The 18,462-nt window shown below is 33.6% G+C and overlaps 1 protein-coding gene across 1 annotated transcript in view; it reads left to right on the top strand.

Annotated features, from left to right (window-relative positions):
- The window catches only part of LOC118742263 (zinc finger protein 423 homolog), a gene marked incomplete in the record, with an annotated part of 513,159 nt that overhangs the window by 411,203 nt on the left and 83,494 nt on the right, over positions 1 to 18,462 (top strand). The window contains 1 exon segment of the mRNA XM_036474205.1: positions 17,159 to 17,700. Coding sequence (XP_036330098.1) covers positions 17,161 to 17,700 — 540 coding nt within the window.

Here is an 18,462-nt window from a genome sequence, read left to right as displayed (position 1 = left end):
AGGGCATGAATAAATCGTTTTGTACTTGGTACAAGTCTGGTAGTTTTTGAACTAGTTCGGTTTCTGTCAGGAAATTCTAATTGTGAACTATTATTTTTGCTAACTAGTTTGGGATTTCACTGCAGGGGAACTATTTGCCAGAACCCCATAATAGAGAGAAACTTGTTTATGTAGTATATTCCAAATAGGAATGTCAATCCCGGCATCTCGGTATTTTCTAAGTCCCGAAAATCTGGTAATTGTTGGCAAATAATTTGTATTTCGCACTGGTGGCAATAATAGAAACGCCTTACGTTGACCAGGTTGGCAACATTTCTTTTGTTTCTTTTAATATTTTTTATACATATAATTAACTGCATATAAATGCGCATTTCAAAATTTGTACAAACATTATAAAATTCTAAAAATATTCACCAAAATTTCAAACTAACTTGTAATAAACTGCAAGTTTCCAGTGCCTAAAAATACCGTTAATTTTTATAATTCTTTACTGGTGGGGTCATACAAAGTATGTTCGCAATATTTGTATGAAAGAAAATGCCCAGCACCGAAAAAAATTGCCAAAAAGCAAAGGTGCTGTGTCGTTGCTTGAAACTGGCACTTTATTTAAGGGGCTATAAAACTGCATACCAGCAAACTCTGAATAAATGGTTTGAAATTTTGGTAAATACTTTTTGAATTACTATAATTTTTGCACAAAATTGAAATTCGCATTTATGTGCAGTATATTAAATGATTAATGAGCTAGACTTGTATAAAATAATTTAAAATATTAAATAAACAAAATGAATATAGGCAAAACTGGGCAAAACTATGCGTTTCTTTTATTTCTGCCACTAGTATGGTATGTGAACTTGTTTCAACCAGAAAATACATTTCTTGACTTAAGCGACGCTGGGTACCTTCAAAATTGTATACTTACAAATCCGTCCATTTAACTTGTTCATGTACTACTTTTTGTCAAATGTAACTGGGTGACTACCTACGTACATATGTGCACTATTTTGCTTTATTACTCAATTGTTAAGTTTAAAAGTTGGTCTTATTGCTCAACGAGAAATGAATTAAAGCAAATTTGTGTTATTTCACATTCAATTGGGAAATAACGCAAATTTGCGTTATTGCCGTTTGTGTTATTTTTGGATGATGGGCGTGGCGCTGCCCACTTATGACCAAAAATGTGTAACTCGGTAACCGATTTATGAATTTCTACCAAACTAGATGCACTTAATAACCTTGGTATGGAAAAGCAATTTGTTGAAAATTATTCAAATCGGACCAAAATTACACCCACCTCTGTATCTAACGGTAAATTTCAGAAATACGGAAACGCTCTTAACAATAAATAAGACTGCTATAGACATTTAGGAATACAAAGGTGTATTTCGGTAACCACTTTATCTATTTCTACCAAACTTGATCCAATTATATCATTGAGTCTAACCCAGTATATTATCGAAAACGTTTAAATCGGGAAGAACACCAGAGTTATCATGTAAAGATAGTTTAGAGAAAGTTGAAACGACAATATTTGATACCTGCGCCGGGCATATAAAGTTCGTTTCATTTTTAAATATTTTCCTTTATACATGGTACATAAATTTACGATTTAAAATAGTAATTTTTGGTAGCAGCAATGAAATAAGATTGTATTGGGTTATTATTCATTTTAGAAACATAAAATATATTTAACATAAACAACTAAATCCTTTAACATTAAAAGAACAAAATCATAAAGAGAAAATGTGGTAAGTCCCAAAAGAGCCTATAAGTCTGCAAAAGCTTTATTTTGAAATTAGACGATTATTAGTACTGAAACAAGATTAACTAAGGAGGAAAACTGCATTTACATACTAGGAAAATATTAACAATAAAAAAAGTTAGACGGTTGAAAAAAAATGGACTGAGCACGTTTGCGAACGAAGTTAACGATATGAGTAAGTAAAATTCCGTAAATTTTCTGTTACAATTTATTTTCTTATAGGAAATAAAGCTACGAATCAGTTGTTGATAAACATAGTTTACCAGGATAACAAAATAAAGCTGAAAAGGACGTTCGCAGTTGATCAAATTACCGAGTACCAACTAGCAGGTGTGAAGACCCTTAATATAAACGAATTAAAACCTGCAATGGGGCTACTTATTAGTAGTTTTGTTGTGAAATTAAATACTCGCTTACAACTTACTTGAACGTGTTAAAAGATACTCTGGAATCAGGTGAATAATTGGATTTCAATAAAATATTTACACAAATTCACGAAATCACGGAAACAAATGTCAGCGAATAAGAGTAAAGCAAAATTCCCCTCAAAATCAAAAAAGAGATCACATGGTTTTTCTAAGGCAGTGAACATAGCGGAATTAGAGCGAGAAGCTGTCTACGTACATCACGTTCTATTATTGCATCATGGATTTTCAGTACAAAAAGTTAACTACGCACGGTGAATTTGGCCATAAGTGATACATACTAATCGATTTCTTTTTTCAACGAGAATCAAATTTGAAAATAAATTTTTATTTGTAATTATTTTTGATTTTTATTTTACAAAACCAAAATAGCAATTATTTTTGATTTTTATCTAAATAATCTGTAAGTAACAGATATTTTTAATTTTTATATTATATGTCTTATATAACAGGTATTGAAGGCTTTTATTTATAAAAGTCATCAATTAAAATCCGTCATCGACTTTTATTTTTTAGATCATACGTATACCATTTTTCGCAGTTAAGAAGCTGTCGGTGAACCAAAGTTTACTACGACTGACACAAATGACTTTTATTAGTGTGATTTTAAATAAAAGTCTTCAGTAAGTGTTATCTAAGATATATAATTTATAAATAAAGGTAACTCTTATTTGCAGATTGTGTAGATAAAAATCAAAAATAATTGTTATTTTGGATTTATAAAATAAAAAAAAAACCATTATTTAGAGAAAAGTCAAAAAATAATTGTTAAAAGGAGATATTTTTAATAAAATTTGTAATTGTTACGGTCCCTGGGTAAAAATCGTCAAATGAAGTCGATCGGAGACACCAGGGATCAAAGTCAAATTACCACCGTTAAATCAACCGTTGCTATCCTTGCTTTACGGCGACTAAACATAATTAAGACAATTCTTTATAAATGCCTACAAATACAATTGTTAGATATTTAAAATATTTCGTCTGAAATTTATGTTGCATTTCTGTGGACCAATTATACTCTCCCATTTTGAAATTGCCACCAACTGTACCATTACGATTTAAGGACGATTCACCATCGAACCGAATCATTGTTGCCGCAAGAACTTCTTCACGGACATAACGCTTTCATTAGGTTATTTAAGATGGCAATGGAGGATATGCCTTCTGATGACCACAAAATCAAACGTGAACGTGAATTATTGGTGAAAACTTTGAACCAAATGTTTCAATAAGAATCAAAATAAGAATCAAGAATTTTGTACGCCCAAGTATGATAGACATTTTATTTTATTATTTTATATATTGTTTATAAATGAATTATATTTTTATAAATCATATGTTTTGAGTCATATGTTTTGAGAAAAATACACCGTAGTAATTTTAAAATTTCAAAATTACATTTCTCGAAAACACAGTGTGCTTTTTTAACACTTCATGCCAATTAATCGTAGCGCTTTCGACAGAAGCAATATTTTGATATGAAAAAAAAGGCTTTGAAAGCTAATGTGATTGCCTTTCAAGGAAAAATGTTGCCATTAAGCTACAATCACTCCTTCACCTTAAAAAAATTGGTAAAAAATAGTGTTCTTCGAAAAAAAACCAGCAAAATCCAACAGATACATTAAAAAAAAACATTTTTTATATTTTTTATTATACTAATATTATAGATTTTGAGAAGAGAAATACGATACCACCGTTTAAAAAACGAAAAAATGCATTATATACTGCATTTTTTTATGATTTGCATGCAGCTGTGCATCATTCACACAATTTTATATCCCTTGAACAACAAGTCAGTTTTAGTGCCTTTCAAGAGCTTTAATTTAAGCTAAGGTAGAAGTCTCTAGGCACTTTGAGAGCTAAATTATTACCATTCTGAAGTTAAACCTCGAAATTTCATTCGACATTTTACGAATTTTTTTTCTAATTCCGGAGTAAAAACTAGTACAGCAGTTTCGAAGTTTGGTTTAAAATTGATATAACTTGGCTCTCAGATGGCCTACAGGCCTTGAATTGCACTTATTGTTCGAGGGATATAAAATTCAGTGAAGAATGCACAGCTGCATGCAAATTGAAAAAAGTGCAATAAGTAATGCATTTTTTAAATTAAGGTGTTCAAAATTTTTTTTCGAAGTCTGGACAATGGTATCGTGTTGCTCGTCTTAAAATCTATAATACTATTTAGCATAAGAAAAAATATATAAATTTTTTGTTTTGGAATAAATCCCGCGAATTTTGCATGTTTTTTTCGAAGAACACTACTTTTGACCAATTTGTTTAAGGTCAAGGGGTAGTTGTGGCTCAACGGCCGAAATTGAAAGGGAATTACTTTAGCTTTCAAAACCATTTTGTTTCGTATCAAAATGCTGCTTCTGTCGAAAGCGCTACGATTAATTCGCATGCAGTGGTAATAAAGCACACTGTGCGTATTCTTAACCAAACTCGGATGTCTCGACTGACTCGGATTTGAGGCGCACTTATATCCGGGTCACACTCATAACTCGAGAACGGATTGTCCGACTTAAGTAAACATTTTTTAGTTGTGTTTGTCTTTGCGCAAGGAAAAAGGTTACGGACAGAAAACCCCGATAGGTGGCGCTGGGATCCAGTTATTATTAAAAATCGTATTTATAGTCGATTCCGGTCGTATTTTATATATGTATTGGTAAGGGGAAGAAAAAAATCTCAGCGAAAAATGTATCAGCTAGGAAGCGCTGGAGTCGAGTTATCTATGCTAATTGAAAGCCGTTTTTATTTCTGTTCGCAAAGCTCAAGAACGGCTGTGCCGATTTTTTTGAAATTTCGTACTACTGCAGACTTACCAAGGATGGTTATAGGCTAAAAAAAGTTGATATATAAAAGAGGCGTGAAACCTCCCACACAAACTGAAGTTTTCAAACTGCATATCCCTGGAAGTGTTCATGGTAGAGTTCTCGAACACGGTACGGAGATATTTGAAAGCAATCGCATGCTCATGGAGAAAAGTGGGACTATTTGAAAAGGAGCGTTGTGTATATTTGAGGGGGTCTCTGGATAGGTTTAGCTCACAATTCGACCCGACAGACTGGAGTCGACTAAAAATCTTGTCTAGGATCGGATTTGGCTTATATTCGAAACATATATTGGTATCGTACAGGAAAATATTGCTATGAAAAAATTAAACCGCCGGTGGGTCAGGAGTCGAGTTATTACTAAAATTCGATTTGGCTCATATTCGGGAAGTGTATTGGTAATGATTAGAGCGAGGTTTTATATGCAAAATACGGAGCCTAGAAAAATGTACCACACAACTATAAGCAAAGTTTATAAATTTGTATACATTTTATTTATGTATACAAATTTTTGTGGTAAATATTTCTAGGCCTGGAATCTGTTAAATGATCTTTGCGTGTTAGCGGTTACCCAGCGAACAGTATACATATGTGAAAGTCTGTTGATTTTTGATTTCTACGTAAAATGACATGCTATGCAGTGAAGTGCAAAGTATGCATAACTGAGCCTTACCCTCTTATTATGAATTTGTACGATGTACGACAAACGCTTGCATTGTGTTATTATCTATTACGAATCGATGTTGGCGTATGGAAAAGTGAACAAAAGCCAAGAATACATTTGTAGGCAGTATGAAAACGATTATATGAGAACTGATTTCATACGATACGCTTGCAAGCGTTTATCGTCTATCGTATGAAAATTCGTAATAGGGGGGAAAGTGTCGCCAATGTCCGATTACGTCGACCCGCTGCACCACTGAGTATGACGTTCCGTCTCGTGTTTTCCGAATGGCCCATTGGATGTGATTAATTTAAGTTATTTCGTCTTAAATAAGTCTGTAAGTATGTATATTGGATTTTTGTAGACCACCGATACTCCCTCATTTTGAAATTGCCACCAGCTACATTGAACAGTTTCAAGGACAGACTCACCACCAGGGAGTGAAATGTTCTTCAAACCTATTTTTTTGTGCGATTAACCGAGCTGTGAAACCCAAGGTCTTTGGAGAATTTCAATAACTCCTTCGCGGACATAAGACTTTCGTTAATTTATTTAAGACGGCCATGGAAATATGCCTTCCGAGGACCACCAAACCGTAGTATTAGCAAATAAATCGTGACCGTGAATTGTTGGTGAAAATGTTGGATGAAAATGTTTCAATAAAAATTTTAATTTTGAGCGGCACGAAGTTCGCCGGATCTGCTAATTTATTATATGATACATAGAAGAGCAAACAATATTGAAGCAATTGTTTAGATTTAAGGTTTTGAAAAATAACGAATATCTAAACCTCGGGACTAATCCCCGGACGCCGGGATTGTAATAATGAGTTCCCAAAAATCCCGAGATCGTAAAAATCGATAAAACTGGCATCCCTAATTCCAAATTAATAATCACACATATTGCGCAGCATTGATATTTTCATATAATGGAAGCTAAGAAATTTTTTATACCAATTTGATGTGAGGCTTGATAGAAAAGAGTTGAAGGTACATACATAGTTAATTTTTAACGAGTAAAGCCATGTCAAAAAGAGTATTTCATTGTATGTTCCTCAAAACTATGCATGTATACCCGTGCCACAATTATAAGCGCACCACAGATTGACAAGTTTTACTCTTTTTTTTTGGTTTATTATTTACTTTTAAAGATTTTTTTATAAAAATATAGTTTATTTCTTAAAACAAATTTTGTGCAATATCAGGGACGGAAATGATTATACTTTAAAATTCAACCAGAAAAATCAGCACGTTGCACAGTGTATCATTTCCATATTCTAGAAAAGATTAATTCCATTATTTATGTCGCCAAATTTGAAAACAACGTCAAGAATGTTTTTAGAAATGCCTGATAAATACGAAACAATAACAACTAAACAATTTTAATCAACGTGTATGGCGGGACGGGGTTTGATTTGGAAAATTACCGAGCACAATAATATTTAAACTTGTATATTTGAACTGAGTCTCAATGTTTATTTTGTCGGTGTTATGTGATTTATGCAACAATTACTAAAATACCATTTTGGTCTTATTTGCTTGGGTATGTTCTTTTTAATGAATATACATTTTTGGGATTTTAGTAAACTAGGACTGAGTATTCCATGTTAAAGTAAAACGATGTTAACTTAAATTTATTTTTAGCAATTTATTAATTTCATTAGACCCGCAAACTCGTTATCCGCCACTATTCGATAAAGTTTGTATCTCAGTTTATTTGCCACTCCTCTTACACTTTAAACAACATAATTTTAGCTGCTGGAAAGTGCAGGTTCTGATGAAATTTTTTTTTTCTGGCCTACTGGGAATTTCATTTTCTTCGAGTAATTTATTTGCATTTTATCTTATATTTTCGTTATGAATAGAGAAAGCCTGATTCATTACCTTTCCAATGGTATCCCATTTTTGTAAATAGAGTAAGAAATATTGACCAACTTGACTTTTTTATCGATATTTTCCACGCCCATAATTAAAAAAAATATATATTTATTTTTAAGCCCATTTCTGTCAGTTTATAATTTCTTGTTATAGGGAAATTCTAAATATCAATTTTGGGCACTTTAGCCTTTGCAGTTAGTTAAATATTTCAGTTTTTGCATTTTTAAAAATTGCAGTTATATAATAGGGTGGCATGACAGTAACTATAAATTACCAATTTTTTGTAAAAAGCTTCGCCTATCTTATAACGTACCTTGGGCAAAATTTCATTAATCTATCTTCAATAGATTTCGAATTACAGAACTAAAAGCAGCTAGATGGGTAAAATCTTGCACTGTGCGTTGTAAGCATCGTTAAACAGTTTTAATCTACAATGATTTTTATGTTTCGAATTTAGCCAATAAAAATTAAAAATAATAATTAATATTTGATTTTTTATTCACGATTAAAAATAATTATTATTTTATGATTTTTATTTTTATACCAGAGCGCACTTGTGCAACTTTGCTCACATAACGGTTGTTTGGAACAGGAAAAACGAATCGAGATAGACACAGACAAATGTATACATAAATGATCAGAATGAAAAGAGAAATTGATTAAGCGGTGACTGTCTGTCCGTCCGTCCGTCTGTCCGTCCGTCTGTGCACACGATAACTCGAGTAAAAGTTGAGATATCTTAACGAAACTTGGTATGTGCACTTCTTTCGGGCGTAGGACGGACGGTGTTGAAAAAGGGCAAAATCGGGCAATAACCACGTCTACCTCCCATATAACGGTAATTTTCAGAAATGCGAAAACTGCGATATTTTAGTAATTACTGAAGATTATTAACTTAAAATTGATATTTACAATAATTTTTAAACGAGAAATAAGAATATTATACACTTTTGGAAAATGGGCGTAGTCACGCCCACTTACGGTTACATGTGTATATCTTGGTAACCGCTGCACCAATTTCTTCCAAACACGGCGCAGTTGTTGGCCTTGATACAACATATCGAACGGCCGAAAACTTTTAAAATCGGACGATAATCACGGCCACATCCCATATAACGGTAATTTAGAGAAATACGAAATACTCGATAAATCAGTAAATATTAAAGCTAATTTATTCAAAATTGATGCTTGCAACAATTCTTTACCAAGAAATGCATTTATGGTAAAATTTTGGAAAGTGGGCGCGGCACCGTCCACTTATTATCACATATATAGATCTCGGTAACTGTCGTACCAATTTGTACCAAACTCGGTATGGTTATTGTGCTTGCCACATAAAAGCATATCGTTGAAAATTATTGTAATCGGACTAAAATTACGGCCGCTTTTCATATAACGGTAAACTTCAGAAATGCTTGAAACTTCAATATTTCAAAATTTAAGGACGCTAATTTACTCAAAATTGATACAAAAACAATCCTCTTAAAAAGAAGTAGCATTGTTGGGAATTTGGAAAATGGGCGTGATATCGCCCACATATGACTATCTAAGTTTATCTCATTATGTCTAACTGAACGTTCTATCGAAGATGTTTAAAATAGGGGTAAAAGCACCCCGGCTTGCAATGTAGTGGTAGTTTTCGGAAAGGTGGAAAACATATACTTAATACATGCGCCGGGTATTTAATGCCCGAACTTAGACTTTCTTACTATGTTGACTAAAATATTACAGCCGATTCTTACAGCATTTTTCCCATAGAATCTGGCCCCTGGGACATTAGGTTGGCTCTAGTTTTTGGGCAACTTAGGTTTAAATGTGGCGAAAAACGCATTTTTGGACATTTTTGAGCCTCTGTAAAAGAGTAAATTGATGCCATATATCTCTCTGTGTGGGAGGATATGAAAGCCTAAACACTGCCCTCTTATACTCAAAATTAAAATATTATGGTTAAACGGTTAACGGCCTTTATCCACATACTGCAGAAATTCCTATACCAATCTTTAAAGTACAACTCGAGGTTTCATGGATTAATCGCCAAATACCGATGGAAATGAAAATGAAGATGAGGAAGACATCTTTAAACATAAGTTGCTTAAAAATTATAGCCAATTTAAAATTTTCAAGATCGGGTTGGGGCTCTACGGAACAGATCCTATAAGGATCGGGTGTAATATTTTAGTTAACATAAATCTTGTTGACTTATGTTACGTTCTCTTAGACGAAGGCTTGAGTTTAAATTTCAACTTCTTGAGAAACTTCCGGCGCCTCAGATTCATTCAACACAAGTGATCAAAAACTGACAAAACAAGTAAGAGAGTTTAAGTTCGGGCGGAGCCAAACATTAAATACCAGGCGCAAGTATTAAATATATGTGTTTCATCTTTCCGAAAGCTACCGCTACATGGTAAGTCGGGGTGTATCAATTTTGCGTAAATTAGCGTCCTTAAATTTCGAAATATTGAAGTTTCAAGCATTTCTGAAATTTACCGTTATATGAAAAGCGACCGTTATTTTACTCCGATTTCAATAATTTTCAACGTTTTGCTTTTATGTGGCAAGCACAATCACAATACCGAGTTTGGCACAAATTGGTAGAACGGTAACCGAGATACATATATGTGATAATAAGTGGGCGGTGCCACGCCCATTTTCCAAAATTTTATCAGAAACGTATTCCTCGGTAAAGAATTGTTGCAAGCATCAATTTTGAATAAATTATCTTTCATATTTACTGATTTTTCGAAGATTTTGTATTTCTCTGAATTACCGTTATATGGGATTTTCGGCCATTTGGTATGCTGTACCAAGGCCAACAACTGTGCCAAGTTTGGAAGAAATTGGTGCAGCGGTTACCAAGATATACACAAGTAACCGTAAGTGGGCGTGACCACGTCCATTTTCCAAAATATTGTAAACAAAATATATATATAATATAATATATAGTATATAAATATTATAACCAAACCATTTTCCAAAATATTATAATATCAGGATATAACCATAAGCGGGCAGGCAAAGCTCTCTTAAGCTTTCTATACATTTTGTATAGGCACGAGCAGAGTAAAAGCTCTCTCTGCCCATCGCTGGTATAGAGGAGTTCAGTGTAAAAGCTCTCTCTGCCCTTTGCTGATATACATACATATGCATAGGCATGTGTGTGCATCAGTCTATTAATATCGTTGAATTATTTTAATATCTATTGAAAAATTTTAGAGACAAGACTAACAAGTAGAAAATAAATAAAATAAAAATCTTTTTAGTATGCGTGGTTTTATAAATGGACTAAAAAGTAATTTATGATTATTAAATTTTAGCAAAACTCATTATAAACAATTTATGAGATTGAAAATGAAAAGCGTGGGGCGCAGCATGTATGTAATACTCCTATATTGGCAGTAAGAGCTAGTACCATCCGAAAACATTCCAGTACAGATATATCAATAAAACCGTACAAAAGAAAAGGAACATATACGTTTATAAATAAATAGGGCTCGGAATCTCATGCAAATGCATGTTTCTACTGGACATGTTCAAATCGAAATGGTTATGTTATCTTTACGAATCATGAAATTTCCTTTAAAATGGCATTCAATCGTTAGTGCATATTATATATATATAAATATATATATATATATATATATATATATATATATATATTTTAAACTATATGTTAGCGGTTTTTGCATATTTTAGCTTTTTTTGGTTTACAACCATTTAAATTTAGTGCGAAATCCCTTGCCAAAAAAAATACCTGTAATTTTGTCTTAAATATTCATATGAATATCTTCTCGGATAGCCAAGCAGCCATTGAGGTACTCTCTTCTACCTATGTTAGATTTGAACTAGTGGAAGACTGTAGGAGAGAACTGGCCTATATCTCTGATCAATACGAAATTACCCTAATATGAGGCTGAATGAACTAGCAAGGTGCGGCTCCGCACTGAATGTGTCCCACGCGGTGGACATGGGCGCTTCGCTCAGGGAGATAAAAGCAACAATTACCGAAATTTATCACTCGAAGGCTAAGCAGAGGTGGAACCGTACAGGATTACCGGACAGTCCGTTGGTGTAGTAGTTGCGATGACTCTGGCTCAAGAGAGAGAGTCTAAACTTCCTGTGCGAGTGTCCAGCCTTTGCAAGGATGAGGCTGAATACACTCTGCAGGCCATTCCTGCAGAATGCTTTAGAGTGAAACTACGTCTCTCTGTATGACGTACTGAAATTCATTAAAGCCGCCAAATGGCTGTAGGTTGTACGAGTTGTGGAATCAAAATGGCAAACTTACCCCCGATTCGGAAATGTAGCAAACCAAAGCATCAGTCTCGTTTACTTCTGAACTATAATTGCTGGAAAAGCCAATTTGTGCAAATAAGTTCCAATTCGGCATCTAAACGCGTTTGCGCATATTGCACATTTCCATCAATTATAGTTTAGAAATTAAAGATACTAATGCTTTGGTTTGCTGCATTTCCGGATAGCCGCTTACTAATAGCTTGTTACCACTTAAATCAACCAAACATCCATCTGAACCACTATTAAACTGTCAATGTTTTTATATCCACAAGATTGTGACTGTCAGCTAAATTATAAACTAATTTTATGCATAAATATGTATTGTATTTTAAAGTTAATTGTTCTCTTTATTTTCTTGTTAAAATACGTTTGTTATTTATTTTTGTACCGGAAATAAAATATTAGGAAAATATTTTTAATTGCATATTTTACTTGTTTTTAGCGCATATTTTTTAATTTTGAATGCATATTATTTGCCGATATTTTCGATTTTTTAGTGCATGAGATTCCTAGCCCTATAAATAAACACCCTGCAGTGAAACGCCAAACTAGTCAGGAAAAATACTAGTTTGCAACTAGAATCTTCTGACTGAAACCGAACTAGTTCGAAAATGACCAGACTTGTACCAAGTACAAAACGATTTATGTATTTTATTTGACTTCGACAGTTGAATACAATAGAGTACACAAAATATTATAACTTTTATTTGGGTATATTGTAAACCGTTAAAGCGATTACGTACTCGTAATTATACCATACTTGTTAAATTATGATTAATATTCATAATGATTATTAATTAAAGCATGTTTTTTTGAATAACCGTTTAATGGTTAAATACCGATATGCTAACCTTTTTAATGATTAATAATTACTTGAACAAAATTTTTAAATTAATTCGTTAATTTTAATTACATCATTATTTTGTTATTTTTGAAAATTTTCAATTATTTTTGACTCTTTTTAATTACAAATTAATATATTTATTTGATTAATTTTAATTATCAAACAACAAGCCAAAGTATAGACAAAAATTAGGAATATTTATTACCTGCTTGAATTATTTATTTACTTTATTCTTATCCAAATCTCAAATTTTAAACATTAATTATTACTTTAAAAAAATTTTAAAACGAAAGAACTGAAATGTGCAAAGTTAACGAATTTAATTTATTTTAATGAAAACTTTTATTTTTATTTTAGTTCACTCAAAATGAATTAAAGTATTCGTTTTATTTTTAACTAAAATTTTTTGTTTTCCATATTATTAAAAAAAGATAAATATATAGTATTTATTGTACCTGAAAGTTTTACTTTTAATATCATTTAATGGAAAATGCCTTTAAATTTATGTTCGATTGTTTGAAATATTTATGTATTTATTTTTCCTTTTAATTAATACTCAAACAATTTTACACTAATTATGGGCAAATCTAAGGCTGCTAAATAAAAATGTGTAATATTTTAAAGTGTACTTAATCAAAAGTCTTTCATTGTATATTCATGAATTCTTGATTTAAATGACTTGCAAAGTAGGGGTTTTGGTCCATAATTGGAGTAGTATTTTTCTGTCTGTTTTGAGCTAGTATGAGACTGGTATATTTCTGACCGAAATCTTGTAGGACATCCCCATGTTAAAAATACCAGTTGACTGCGTAGAAAAAAGATAGTTGGCTGACTAGTTGGGCATGCGGTTCATACTAGTTGTGAGGTAGTTTACAACTAGTACATTTGACTACAGGGCATATACACAACTCATACACAAAAACGGCACTCATGTATAATGTGACCAACCGTACTTCTTTCGGAAGTACAGTACTTATTTTTTCGCTCTTGCACTTCGTACTTCGAAGTACAGTCAAATGTATTTGTTTGCAATATTTTGTACTTCAGGAGGGAGATTCTGTAACCAGTTAGCGACAATTTTCGGATCGCTAACGCACTTTTTGACGTATGATATAAATGTTTTTGCGTCAAAAAGTGTGATAGCATTTCGAAAATCGTCGCTAACTGGTTATAGAATCTCTCCCCAGGTCCTGTACTTCTCCGATCTTCTGGACGATCGTCACATGGCCTAGGCGATAAATTCGTTCAAACCATTAAAGTCGCCGGAGACCGATGGCATCATACCTACGTAGCTGAAAAGGGCTCTGAAGGTGTCGTGTAATTGTTTGGATCCTATTTGTACGAACTGCGTGAGAATCGGGTACATCGAAAGGCTTGGAGGGTAGTCAGTGGTGCGTTCATCTCAAAGGCAGAAAAAGTCTCTCATGTTTCTTTCACCTAGGGATTTTAGGCCTATCAGTAAAGTATTGGTAAAGTGGTCAGAGGAAGCCTTTACGCATGAAAATTATGCAGTAGGGGCCTTCTTCGATATCGAGAGGGCCTTCAACAATGCTACTTCAGAGGCAGTAGTCAAGTACATTCATAATATGGGAATGAAACCAACCTAATAAGGCTTATCTACAGCTTACTTCGTGACAGAGCTATCACGGCGGAGTGAGGGAGCGTCTGCACTCAGTGCAGAGTCAATAGGAGCACTCCACAAGGTGGTGTTCTCTCTCCTCTGCTCTGAATTGCAGTTAAAAACGACCTTCTATAGGAACCGGAAAAAGAGGGCTGTCGGATGATCGCCTATGTAGATGATGTGGAACTTTTGGTTGAGGGCCGATTTCTATACAACCTTTTTGATCTGGCTTAAGGTTACATGAACCAGGTAACTAAGTGGGCGATCAACGGTGGCTGTCATGGAAACCTAACATTGGGGAAAGGTGTCGGTGTCCTTGTACTGCTGTAGGGGAGCTATCGGTAAAAGGTGGGGTCTCTCGCCCAAATTAATTCATTAGCTCTAGGGTACCAGATTTAAGCCTATATTGTTCTAAGGAGCCCTTGTGGTGGAGCTCACTAGAGAAGGCTGCACTTGTAATTAGCGGAGCATTAGGAACCACATCTACACTGACGCTTAACATACATATGTTGAACACGGCGCCTGTGGATATTGCAGACAGAATTGTCGCAGCACGAACTGCTATTCGGCTAAGGAAAACTGGGGCCTTTTGTGACATAAAAGATGGAAAAGAAGACATTTTTCTGCTGCAACAAATGTTTTTATAGGGCATTTTAAAGCACATTACCTCTCAAGGGCTTGTGATGAAGGTTCTGACAGGCCGTTGTGCGACTGGTATTTGAAGCGGTGAGATTAGGAATTTCGACTTAGCCGTTTGTATCAGCTGTCAAGAGGAAGATGAAGTGGAATCATATCCACACTTTCTTTTGGACAGTCCACCCTTCGCGATGCTCAGGGATCGAAATTAGCCGCATTCGAAATTTCGTAATCGGCTCGCGGCGTTACTTAACCCAACCTAAGCTGTACTTCTTTAAGCTATGAAATAGTTGGCCACATTACTCATGTACACAATACATACCAGGGATGTTGTGAATATTTGCACTCACATTCCTTATGCGAATGATTCGCATTATTTTACACGCATACGACACACGAGAAGCTAGCAAGTAATTTTGAGCAAAAAAAAAACCGACTTAAAAAAAATATATATATATCTATATATTTCATGATCCAATGATCGGATCTAAACCAATTTAGTATGGGACCACCTCTGAGACACTACCTTTCCGTTGCAAAAAGAATTATTGAAATCGGTTGACGTTGTGCAAAGTTATGCGGCAACATACATAAAAAAAAATATTCCGACGAACTGATAACCTCCTCCATTTTTGGAAGTCGGTTAAACAAAGATAGCTATGTAAAAGCACTGTTTCAAAACTCGCTATATTAAGTTTTTATATATAAAATTTCCACAAACTGCCCCACTGCGATATTGTTTTTTAATGTTATTCGGCTCTTGTTTATCCAAATTTTCAGATAATACAGAGAAATATACAATTTGGGTGTTACTTGTTACGCTATTTGTGCAATATTAAAAAAAATTCAACAAACTTTCGTACAATTTTCGAACTTTTAAAAATTCTAAAAAATCAATCGACATTTTTAGCGATTTAAAACGTGTACTTTATTCTAGTAGAATTCAATGGGCTACAAAACTGCATACTCAGAATTTAATTAAAAAACTCGAAATTTTCACGAAAATTTGTAGAATTTTTTTCTTAATTGCATAAATTTTTAAGGCAGTGTCACTCGATTGGTATATGTACAGATTTGTAAATTTTTATATTAGGCTATTGGTAAAAAAATGGGACATTTTTTTTTTGTAGTTAAAAGATTGGTACAATACAGCGATGTTCTATTGAAAAATTTCAATGAATTAATTTTCGTGATTGGGATAGTTGAAACAATTGGAATACGATTATACCAAATTTTGGCAAATACCCAATCGTGTGATACTGCCTTTAAACTTGTATTTATACGGATGTTGGTAAAGAACGAACTACAAAAAACTAACCGAAATTAAATAACAACAAAAATTATATTTTAAAACTTGTCAAAATTTGGTGCGGCAATAATTTTTTCGACTACTGTAGCACTACTGTGCCACTCATATTTGACCTATTCAACCCTGTCATTATGCATTTTTTTAATCAGTATTTTTCTTTTAATCAAAATATGTTGAAATAAAAGTGAAACTAAAAAAATGTTTGCCATCAAATGAACAGCTGTCAGATGAAGGCAGTTTTTGATGTCAGTGATTTCGACCTAATGAAAACCAGCCTTTACTATCGTAATTTTTGGTTTTTCTCTACCGATACCACCTTGTTTGAAGTCGCCGTGGGCAGTAGTTTGCAGAAATTATTTTACTAAAAATGTTTCTTTTTCTTGTGGGTAATTTACGTGGAATTTGAAAATTTTTATTTAGATTTCTTTCTGGGTAATTAAACGAATTGAAAACGGCAACGCTGGTTCACATTTTGGGGTGTTTATATTTTACGGTGTTCACATTATCGCGCGTGCACTGTATGCCCGTTCCATTATTTCTTGAGGAAAGAGTAAGGCAACAAGCTGTGAAGTATCAGATGTCAAAAATCCCTTGACACACACACGAAATAATTGCAATTTTTTATTTGAGAGCTGCATACTGGCCTTTAGCCGTAATTAGTTTTGGCCAGAAAAATAGGCATTTATACCATAGTGCATATTTAAAATCAGCCTTAACAACAATCACCAATTCCAAAATATAAAACGTCCTGAAATTAATGGGCACTTTGCATTAACTACGAATGAGTTATTCAAACCTGCCAATAGGCGTTGAAATCATGTGTATAGCCTTTAATTAGGTAATTTTTATTTTATTTTTTATGTTACGTTAATAAAGTTTTATTTATGTACTTACAGATATGTACTCAACACATACCTCTTCAAATTACTCACCATCAGTGTCAGACGGCACCTTAACGCCAAATTCATTACAACAGCAAGAACATGGCATGCCATATCCTTCACATATCCAAGCCTCGAAATATTATCAGCAACAACATAATGAGGGAGATGCGAAGCAAAGTCAAATTTTAAAGAACACAGTGCATGGTAGCAAAGTTGGAAGTATTGAAGATAATGAGGAGGCTGCTAATGGAGATGTTAAAACATCAGGAAGAAATTCAGCAGAGCGGATACAATCAGAGAAGCTAGAAGGCAATGCCAATTTGGAGTTGCAACACAAACGACACACCCGCCTTCATCGCCAACACGTTTACCTCCATGCAGAGTATCACAGCTCTAAGATAGTTACAAAACTGCGAAAAATTGAAAGAGTCGCTGCAAAGTTTGATAAGTTGACAAGCGATGGCATTAAGGGCACCAACGTTGATGGCTCTTATCAGTGTCAGTTCTGTGATAAATCATTTCCTCGACTTGGTTATTTAAAAAAACACGAGCAGGTGAGACAATAAAGAATGCTTTTTAAAATCTACATACTAATAAGCTAACATAAATTTTGTCTCCGTTCGTTTGGCGATTCTACCAAACTGATTTAAAAACCAAGAAAACCATTGGAAAAGTAATTTTCTGTAGATGAGAAGAGTTTTTCTGGTTTCAAAATTTATTGAAAAATACGGTCCGTATTTGTGGTTGTTGTTGCAACCTGGTCAATTTGAGCTTTTTTCCCACTTTGTTTTACTTTGTATTTAAAAAAAAAAACTTTGTAATAAATGTGATCATGAAGAAATAAATGATAACGATTAAGACATAAAAGTGAAGACAAAATTGGAGATCATCGAGTTATCCATGCTTGGTGAGTTATCGTAACGTAGCGAATTATTCAAATTGATCAATCTCTTATGGAGTTAATAGACACAAACTTTGTTGTAGAAATTTACGGATAGTTATCGAGCTACACAAATTTATGGGATTATCGAAATTCGCCAAGTTAATGAAATTTATCAAGTTATCGATATTTATTGAATTATCCTTATTTATAGAGTTAACGAAATTTATCAAACTATCTTAATGCACCGAGTACTTTGAACTTACGAGATATCGGTATTTATTGATATACCAATTTAACAAAACGTAGTTTTTGGAATTTTCAAAATATGTCAGGTTATCGACATTTCAAGGTCATATATTTACTGCGCATGTTTATTTTACGAGGAGGAATAATCGAAAGCCTAAAGCTGGTGCCAGATAAAACTTTGTAGCTT

The sequence above is a fragment of the Rhagoletis pomonella genome, unplaced genomic scaffold, assembly GCF_013731165.1.
Source record: "Rhagoletis pomonella isolate Grant_MI unplaced genomic scaffold, Rhpom_1.0 Rhpom_scaffold_00007, whole genome shotgun sequence".
NCBI lineage: Eukaryota > Metazoa > Arthropoda > Insecta > Diptera > Tephritidae > Rhagoletis > Rhagoletis pomonella.
Note: the sequence above shows the minus strand (reverse complement) of the source record. Positions and strands in the feature narration are given on the sequence as shown.